Raw genomic sequence first — 10,722 nt, 5'->3', positions numbered from 1 at the left:
TATCATCTTTTAATTTTATTCTTATTCTATTTTCTTTTGATAATATTTATATAACTCTATTATTAAATAAAATAATAAATAAATTATTGACACTTAACACTTAAGTTGATACTTAAGATTCCAATTTATTGTATATGAAGTTGATATTAGGATATAATTATTTTTTTAACATTAAAACTATTTATGTTTTTGATTTGACCAAAAACATCATTTAATTGATGAAGAGATAAAGTGTTGCGTTTTGTGTAGAAACATTTATCATAAATTGGTTGGCTAGTTTTTACACATACACAGTAAGTCCTGACATTATACCATTGGAATATCACTTCTGCCTATCCTTACAAGATTTTCTTTATAGGCAAAATTCTGACAAAGATACGAGTAAAAATAAAAAATGAAACCTTAAAATTTGATAATAAAATAATAATGATTTTAGTTGAAAAACGGCAGGGAGGATCAAGATATAATCAAGTGATTAGTGTAATATTTAGATTATTAAAATTAATTTTAAAGGCAAAAAAAAATATATTTTAATTTTGTCGAAAATACGCAATAATATATTTTTCTCGAGTGAATAGTATATTAGTGTAGTAAATATTAGGCAAACACTAATTTATAATTCTTCTTTTTTTTAATTTACTTATTCTATAAAATGTAGTGGTCATATGTGGTTGTTGTATTATGGTTAATATCACTTTTACATGATTTTTCTAATTCCAGTAATGGTTGTCTAGTGGTCGAACTCAGTAGTATATTATTCACATTTATTTATAATCCTTCTTATTTTTGATTTACTTATTCTGTGAAATGTAGTGGTCAGTTGAGGATACTATGTTACTGTTAATATCATTCTTAAATAATTTTGTAACTCCAATTGTGTCTACTAATTAAGCCCAAGTGTTTTCTGCCTTAAGGTTTCAAAGATATAGATTTTAGGTGCAAAATTGCAGGCATGATAAAAAGAAGTACGTGTATTAAAAGATGAAGAAATAAAATAGTTTTTAAAAGAAGAAAAGTCTGATAACAATTTTTATTTCAAAACTGTTGAACAGGGTATATTCTAACCACGGTTGCCACTTATGGTACTTTAGTACCAAAATTGGTACTTTTTTTTCCGTTTGGTACTCTGGTACTCATGTTCCAAAATGGTACATTTTCGGCGACCCAACTTTATTGTGGATATTGTATTGTTTTATACTTTTTGTACATTTTATATAAATTGTTTTTTCTTATAAAAAGGCAATAGAAAAATTTTGGACCTTTTTTTACAGAAATGGTACCTTTTTAAACCAATTTTGGTACAGAAAAAAATTTTCAAGTGGCAACCGTGATTCGAACAATCTTTTCAAGAGCTATATTACTAACCAGAGAATTGATCATTTTTGTATTTTATCTACAATATTTGACATTATTTTAAAAATTCAATATATTTTGTGTAATTTTTCATATATTTAACTTTAAGGTATTATAAAGCACCATCCCATCATGGACAATTTAATAAAAGCAATTATGTAATTAAGTGAACGATTTTCCTATAAAACTTCGTTATGATAACAACAACGTAACTAAAACGCAAACTAATTAGATTTGAAATTAAATTATTTTCGAAGAATAAAGGCGGAAAATAAGAAAAAGATAAGCACACAGAGTCAAAGAAATGTTAGTAGATAAAGCTTCGAGGGTAAAAATGTCTAAGTTGGAATAACATTAGTGTATCGACGAGGAGATTAAATTGTTGTAGAGAAATATTTTAAATTTTACTAAAAAAAACAATCTAAATGGAAGTCAGAATAAATAAATTTCCGTTGTCAAATTAAGTGTCAAATAAAATGTAACAAATGACCATTTGAAATACTAAAACCCGAAATGATTTTTATTAATAATTTTATGTAGCTTTTATATTCATATAGCCATCTTAATTACAGAAAAAAAAATTAATTTTAAACATTTCATTATCATTTTATATTTTTTTCAAAAAATTTTTTTGCGTCTTGATTATAACGAAAACATAATTTAAAATTTCAATTAATTTTACATTAAATTTGAACAATTGTATCAGTTCCTGTCAGAGCATTTTTGAAGTCTTCACCTTATCGTGCAGGTAATTGATTTCGTTTTAATTGATAATTGATTAGTTTGACAACTTTTGTTAAAAATGTTATCAAATTTTTACTTCCATATCATTTGATATCAGTTAACTAAGAATTGCAATAAAAGTTAAATGTTTTCAGAAGTAATATTAAGTGGAGGCTAGTATATTAGAGTATGACAAATTCTACCAACAAAATTGTTGGTAAGAAGAGAAACACGTCATTTTTAATATTTTTAGAATGATTGATGATTGTAGTCAAGAAAAATTTCAGTACGTAATTCGGTATACTTGTGGTATAATATCTGCTAAAGTTCAATTTTAATTATAAGTAACTCTTTGTATTACCTGTGTATAAATAAAGTGCAAAATTGTTATTTTAAATTATTTTTAGAAGCAATAATTCAAAAATTATTTATAAAATAAATCAATTACATGTTAACTTAAAATTAGATTATTTTTCTAATATTTGTGTATTTTATTATTTATTGTTAATAATATATTTTTTAGCGAATGATAACACATCAAATACTTATGAAATATTCAATCCTATAACAAATCTGTCTTGATTGGTAAATCTAGGGCAACTTTTTCAATCGAGATTTACTTTTAGTGCAATTTTCATTTTCGATTGACAAATTTCCAGCGAAATAACACACGTGATTAATATATAATACTTTAGATATTTTGTTAAAGTAGCAACACAATCCTAAAACTAACAGCTGTTTCATATGACTTAATAAATAATGTGTGATTTGATACGATATACGTATTTATGAAAAACATAATTGTCTTTAACACTACTAACATTTACTCTAAAATTGTTTGAGCTAGATTCTAGATATTATATTGAATTTTTCCTTTTATAGGTGTATTTTATTATTATTTGTTAATAATATCTTTTTTAAAGATAAAGAAGACACCAAAAATGAATTAAATAAAAAATATTCACAAAAAAATCTAATGAAAATTAATAATATTGGTTATATAAATATATACAAATAACGCTTACAATAAATGCTAATACTAATAATATAAAATCCACTGAAACCAGACCTGAAAGTATGCAAGTTGAAATATACTATCCACAAATTCAAGTTCAACAGAAACTGTTATAAAAATACTAAACTGAATTTTCTAAGACTATTATCGGAACCGATAAACACTATATTATTAATAATAATTTATTATTATTTTATGATAAATCATTTAATAAGATTATAATTATTATTATATAATTACATGACCACGTTCAGGAAGTCTATTATATGCATTATAAATATAAAACATTAATATGCAATAAAAATTAAATACAAAATTAAAATGCTTGATTATAAATAGTTAAAAAAACTTAAAAACAATTGAACAGTTTTTTTACATTTACTAGTTCAAAATATATAACAATGTTATTGATTATAAAATATAAATATAATAATTATAAAATTAAAAACATTAAAAAATAATAAAAATGTTGATGTAAGAAAATGTAATAAAAAGTAAAAATATAAATTGTATATTATTTTATTTATATAATATATCAAAAAAAAAAAAGATTGAAAAAAAAAGTCAATGCAAAGAAATGAATTTCATTATAATGTAAATTCGATCATAAGATAAATTAAGTTAAATTATTAAATTAAATTTAAAATAAGGAACAACCATTGTACACATATTAATTTTATATTAATGACATTTTTATTATGAAATTAAAAAAAAAATATAATTATAAAAATTCAAATTTTATAAATCATATATAATAACTAAAGTCTTTAATTAAAAATATTTATATGTTATGTAATATATTGAATATATAAAAAATATTTAAATAAATAAATGCTATGAAATAAAAGGTGTAAATTATTTTTATATGTACTTAAAAAAGATGTTAATAAAATCTGAAAATTGGGTTTTAAAAAAGAATGTTGAAAAATAATATTCCGAACTTAAGCAAAATAATTGCGGACAATAAAAAAAAATTCAATTTGTTTGTATATTTAAATATATACTCGTAAAATGGAGAAAATGAAATAAGTGTGCCATAAATTTCTAACATTGTGTCTCTATGTCTCCTCTCATACATAACAAATACCCCTACTTTGAATACACGTTTCATGCCCATTTTGTTTCTTTTCGCTGAATGGCTGAATAGGACCTTATTTCTATATACTCCATTGTAAGAACAATAAAAATTTATTGGTTTCACTTGAGTATAAATTAAATTTGGAACATAATTAAAGAAAAACACAAGTACTACGAACTATGAATATGCAGATATACATATATATTCGCTAATGGAAGAAATTTACACATTTTATGCAAAAATTTCATCTAAATAGTTTCTTAAGAACACTCTGAAAACTTATATAAATGGTTGCATAATTCACTTTAAAAAATGCAATGTCATTATTTATCATAGTATATATCACAAAAATGAGGTTCTAATAGTTAATATAATAAGCAAAGATTTTCCTTTTTTTACATAAAAAGAAGATTCTTGACTCTTGATTTGTATATCATATTACACAATAAAAATGATTGACCTGGCTTACCTGTATCACTTGGTGTGATATTACTGAGACGGTGTGTAAGAAAACCGCGTAAATTCGAGACTACACGTTGTGGCGAATTCGGCCCACTACCGATGGAAAAGCTACGTAGTTTGGAGAACAGGGCTGCGGGTTCACCACTGCCACTGCCTGTGGCGTTATTTGTACCCTCGTTGGACGCCACTGTCAATAATTTGTTACGTATTAAGTTTCTCTAAAAATTTGTATTCTTTTATGTTTAAAACTTTTATATAAAAATTGAAAAGAATCAATAATAATAGATCAGCACTTAATTTCGTTTAATTTTTGTTACTATCGGAGGGTAATTCTTTATGTTTTATCGTACACGTACACTTTCGCATCACATTCGCCACAAATCTATTGTTTTCAAATTCCGTAAATTCTTCCTAGCATTCCACTGCAGTTTTGTAAAACAAAAATTTTAAAATTTTTTTCAACAAATTTAATAAAATTAATTTTTTATTTTGTTCCAAAACTAAAATTTTTGTATTGAATTTTTAATATACATGTATATACAAATATATATATATCATGTATATAATAATATATTATCCTGTACACACACACTGAAGGTTGGAAAAAATAAAATTAAACCAGACGACCACCGTGCGTCGTCCAGGCCAGAGCAAAGGTAACTTCTGTCTGGCAGCGTGTGCAAGTTATACTCGTAACATGCCTGTGCTAACGAAAGCTACACCGTAGCAGTGCTTTACCACTCAGCCTGGAAATTTCGTACTAGTCTGTGCCTTGCGAACATGCTTAACCCAACTGCCACCCACCGATTTTCGTAGATACATTCCAAAGCGCGCTGTGTGAAAATTACGGGGGCATACGAAGGTGTACTGGTGTTAGACTTTGGGTTTGTGTGATTGTACGTTGTGCGCTCTCCTTTCTACAGTGTTCAGAGTTGTTTGGTATACAGGATATCGGCTAGGGGCATGCGCAATTCTTGTGGATTCATTATAATGAATGTATCAATTTGTGCGTCCATCCAATTGGCTTGGAGTGCTGGCGCTGTTCCCATGCATATTATTTTCACATAGTTGAGCACATTTGAATAATTTTCTTTGAACTTTTCTTCTTTGTTTTGTGGAAACTGCTAACGTGCTCATCTGTTTCATGGTTCTGCAGCGATCCCATATTTACTCAGGTATTTTTGAATGCAAGGTATACTTCCGACATTTCTTTCGTGAATACCTTAAATAAAGGTAACAACAAATAAAACACATATATATTAATTCATATAAATATACACACTAATTTACATAATGAATACTGATGATTTATTGTAATGTTATATATTTCAATCAATAATATAAATTTAAAATATTTATATTCATCAAAAATATAAAAATCATATTAAAAAAAACAACATTTTAATTATTGCTTTAACATTATTCTCAATTATAATGTCAGCATTTATTAAACATATAAAATATGAGTAATAATCTTTTAGTCAATACTAGAATATTTTTGGTAATATTTATTGCAGTCTACTAAATTTTTTTATTCATTACAATATATTCCCCAACAGTTAAAATATCAAATTTTTTATATAACCGCTACTTATACTATAAAAATTTGTATAGAGGATTAAGGAGGATTGTTATCTATTGTATATTTTTTAAAGTTTGTGTGTGTTTTTTTAATTAACATATATCTTAAAAAAACTTTTAAAATAAATTAATGTGAATGGAGCAAGTTTTTAAAGCCTATCCATTCAATAACAAAGAATGGACATGGGTTGTCTATACTGTTTTGTTTCTGCATGCCTACGATTATATCAAAGGGCTAAATATATAATATCTTGTCTGCCAACTAACATTCGTATTCAATAGCAGGCTCCAACTGATGCAATGCGCTTAAATCCATTCCTAAAGAGTCTAGAGTAGATATAAGACTCTGTCACAATATTAATTACGGACTAGACCTCCTCTGCTTGATCGCAAGTTACCGACTAATTATCTCTAAAAAGGAATTAGGAATATTAGGCTACGACCAACACGTTTTCAAATGATTGCTTTGTGATTTACACTGATAGATCTGCCGCAATAAAATATTTGGCAGGAGTATTTACTTTTTTGTGACTGGCAAGCAGCAATTGCATCCTTTGCTAGTGTATTCACAACATCTAAGTGTATTCACAACATCTTGTATTAGATATCATATATCATTAAACAAGATGTCAGGCTGATCTGAATTGGATTCTGGGGCAGAGGGATGTTACTGAAACTGTAATACCGACATCAAACATTTCTGTTGTAGAGGTTTGTTTACCTCCAGTCAAATTAGCTACACGTACAGAATATTTTAAAACAGCAAACCAAAGATTGCGTATATGACACCGATCAGTCTTTGATCTAAAAAGAGCAGAACATTGGAAGACATTTTTACCGAGTAAGGGCTATCTTTAACGATTAATGTCGCAGCTATGGATCAGTGAAGGAAAAAGAGATTATTACCAATCTGTTTTGTTGTCGGAACTCGCCAAAAGGTGCCGCTATCCAATCTAGGGTCTCCCTTTATGAAATGTCGGTTCCATATCACTTGCGCCTACAATCTTTTTGTCAATCCTTTTCTTTCTTCATGATTATTATACTCAAATATTGTCAGATTGTAGGTAAGGTACTGTTCATTTCTAATTCTGCCATTACGATCTTCGATTACTATGATATGATTTTTGTCAGCATCCAACAACATGTAAAATAATGTATTGTCTTCAGTATCCTAATTATTATGATTAGTTATGGTATCAAAAGACGTTTTATTTATTTAATACTTAGTTTTATATCAGTTTTATATTGTGCAATATTTTTGAAAGAATAGAGTTGTTATTTTTTGTTTTTATTTTTATTCTCAACATATTTGTTATATCATATCATATCATACGTATCATGCATACGAATTGATATCAACTTGTATTTTTTTTTTTTTGCATCATTTCAAATCATTTTGTAAACCATATTTCTTTTGATCCTTTAGGTTTGATCTATGAACTATGTTTATATATTGGACCATTATTTGATTTTAGGTAAGCTTCGGCGGGCAAGGCTGCCATAAGGATTAAGCATAACTTAACTCAGAATATACTTCAGTTTCAATTTTTTTTAATGATAGATTAAATTGAGAGTAATCTTGTCTTACACAAGATTCTCTTCTACGTCTAGCGTTGTTTAGGATATTTTTTGAAACTCTTTTCCATATACAGTCAAACTTCCAAAACTCGAAGTACCATTTTACAAAGGAAAGTTTCGATTTATGGAGAAATTTAAAAAAAACTATTGTGACATTTTAAGAAATTTATTTATTTGACATCAAATACAGCACAGAAATTTTAGTGAAGTGAAACATTCAGAAATTAGGATTTAGGTTTTTAATTTTTTTTCTTATTTTCAGTAAAAAAATATTCCAATTTATTCCAAACCTTATAGTGATCATCAGTTCGTTTGTAAATAAAAATTCAGAATTTTGAATGAACCCGAACCCTCATTATTACTTTCCGTTGCGCTTAGAATCGGGTCCACTAATTCGAAGCTATAATGCTCAATCTGTAGAAAAGGTTGATTTACCTATTTCTGTGTTAAGTTCAATATAATCGTTAAGAGTAGTATTGAAAGTTATTTTATTTACTTTAAATCACGCTGCCAATGACTGGCATTTGCACAAAGAAGCAACAGAAGAAAAAAAATTAAACGTTTGGTTTGGAAAAAGGGACTTCCCCTAACACCAAAATGGATTCATACTAAAGACAATAATTTGACTTATAGAATGCTTTTTCCCATATTAATATTAGCACATGACAATATTTTTATTTGATATAAAGTAATTCGAGTTATTGAAGTCCGAGTTATGGAAGCAGAATTGTATGTACGAGTTATAGAAAATTTGAGTTATAGAAGTTCGATTTATGGAAGTTTGATTGTATTTCATATTTTTATAATGTAAACATGTACATTATATACTTATAATTATTTCTGAATTGTTCTTTTGTCTTTTTCAAGTTGGGCTATAGTGTTCGCTCAAAATAAGTTAAATTATGCAATATTATATTTTTTTAAACAAACTTTGAAATATATTTGTTTGCATGCATTTTGAAGTATTTAAATGTTAGTGGCATAACTGTCATAAAATACACAATAAACGAATGGATTGAATGCACTTGGGACTAATAAACTACATATTTGTCAACTTTTTGCAATGTTTTTGTGCAATTTTATTACTTCTTCATTTTTCTTTTATGACTATGTGCAGTTTTTATTGCCACTTGTAATTTTATTGTGTTTTTTGACAACTTTTTATTGACATTTTCAATAAAATAGAAATAAAAATGCATTTAACCAACCCAGAAGAAAAACTATTTTATTTTGTCAAAATACTAGATATAAAAAATTGCATATATTAAGAATAGAAGAAACAAAACCAAAAACAAAAAATAAATATAAATAAAAATAAAAATAAAAAAGTAATTTGTACGGTAATTGCTAGGAATGAGGCCGATTTGTATCTGCTGACACTGTTACAATTCGAAACACACTTACGTGCACTTTTTGTATCTAAAAGTTTTTATTTCTCGCTTATGTATGCGCAGAGTGTAACGAGCAAAAAATAACAGATATGTAATTTTTCATTTTCAGTGCCGCATAACAGAGAATTGCACCAGAAATGCCAAATGTCCTTTGACTATGAGTATGACTATGTGTACTATGAGTGTTCATCAGAAATGACATGGACAAATACTTCATTTATCAGGCTTAGATTGATTCTCTACAAATATGATAAGGCAGTCAGTCACAAGTTCAAATTAAATGATCAAAATTATTTTGAAATTCAAGTTTAAATGCAGTAGTGATTTTAAAAGATTGTAAACGGAAATAGAAAAACTACAAACTACAAACTACATACGTGAAGCTGTAAGGATATTTATTTGGCATGCTAAAATACAAAATTTCATTTTAGTTTTTTAAGTGAAAATTTTCACATCCACTAAAATGTCATTTACATAAATGCAAATTTTTATTAAAAACTTTTTATCCTTTGCAGTTTTTTTTTTGTTTTTCATTAGTTTTATATAAGGCTAAAGGATATAACAAACTAAAAGTTTTATTTGTAATTTATGGCATAACATTAAGGCAATGTAATTGATTGTTGTGTGGGTGTCATGTGAACGTTCTCAACTGTACTGACTAACGAGAAAAACTTTTACTCAGATTAAGTGCTCACAGCACACACACATACACACATGAGGATACAAATTCATACACTCATACTCTTGTAAGATTATAACTATATTAAGTGTTGTTGCAAAAATGAAAAAGTTTCTCTCTTGTGTGACTTAATCGTCCTGTCAATTCTTTATGTGTCACTTTTAGCTGCTGTCCGCATGGAAAATGCAGCTGAAATGTAGCTAAATTAAGTTTATCGCATATTTCTTGCGTTTACTGTGTTTTAATTGCGAAAACAACAAAATTTCCTACTTAAGTCGAATATAAAAGCTATTAAACAATATCTATACTTTCCTTAGCAGTTAAAAGAAAAATATTTTCCATTAGAGCAAATTTAATAAAATATATTAAAAGCAGACTTGCAATAAAATCTTAAACTTATATTGAGTATAACATTAATTTTATTAAAGCTTTTATGTCTTTAATTAAACAAATATTATAATATTATAAATAAATTATATTTATAAGTTGTATAAGTTTTATGTACCATATTTATTTTTTTTTTTATTAAGTGGTGCTGTGGTACTGCGACCAGCAGGTCTTCCCCCTTCTGGGGGTTAGAGTGACCTCATCTCGAGTGACCTCAAAACTAGTGTGGGAATACCTTCAACTTCTCAAAGTCTTTGCTGAAAGAAACAGGGTTGATTGAATATGGATCCCAGGACACAGCGGATTTGAGGAAAACGAAAAAGCAAATGAACTAGAAAGAAGTGTGGCGGCCACATATTTTATTGAGCCACAACCATTCTGCGGTCCTTCATGGATCTTTTTCAAATTTAAAATTAACAAATGTCTGGAAATAGCAACTCAGGTTGATTGAGATAACACCTGCATATAAGATAAA

At 27.0% G+C, this 10,722-nt stretch overlaps 1 protein-coding gene across 1 annotated transcript in view; it reads right to left on the bottom strand.

Moving 5' to 3' along the window:
- The window catches only part of LOC119676584 (serine protease snake-like), a 14,748-nt gene that overhangs the window by 3,624 nt on the left and 402 nt on the right, over nt 1-10,722 (bottom strand). The window contains exon 3 of the mRNA XM_038087827.1: nt 4,639-4,818. Coding sequence (XP_037943755.1) covers nt 4,639-4,818 — 180 coding nt within the window. The remainder of the gene's footprint in view (nt 1-4,638; nt 4,819-10,722) is intronic.

The sequence above is a fragment of the Teleopsis dalmanni genome, chromosome 2, assembly GCF_002237135.1.
Source record: "Teleopsis dalmanni isolate 2A chromosome 2, ASM223713v2, whole genome shotgun sequence".
Classification (NCBI taxonomy): Eukaryota; Metazoa; Arthropoda; class Insecta; order Diptera; family Diopsidae; genus Teleopsis; species Teleopsis dalmanni.
The sequence above is the reverse complement of the archived record's forward strand: the minus strand, read 5'-3'. Positions and strand labels throughout refer to the sequence as shown.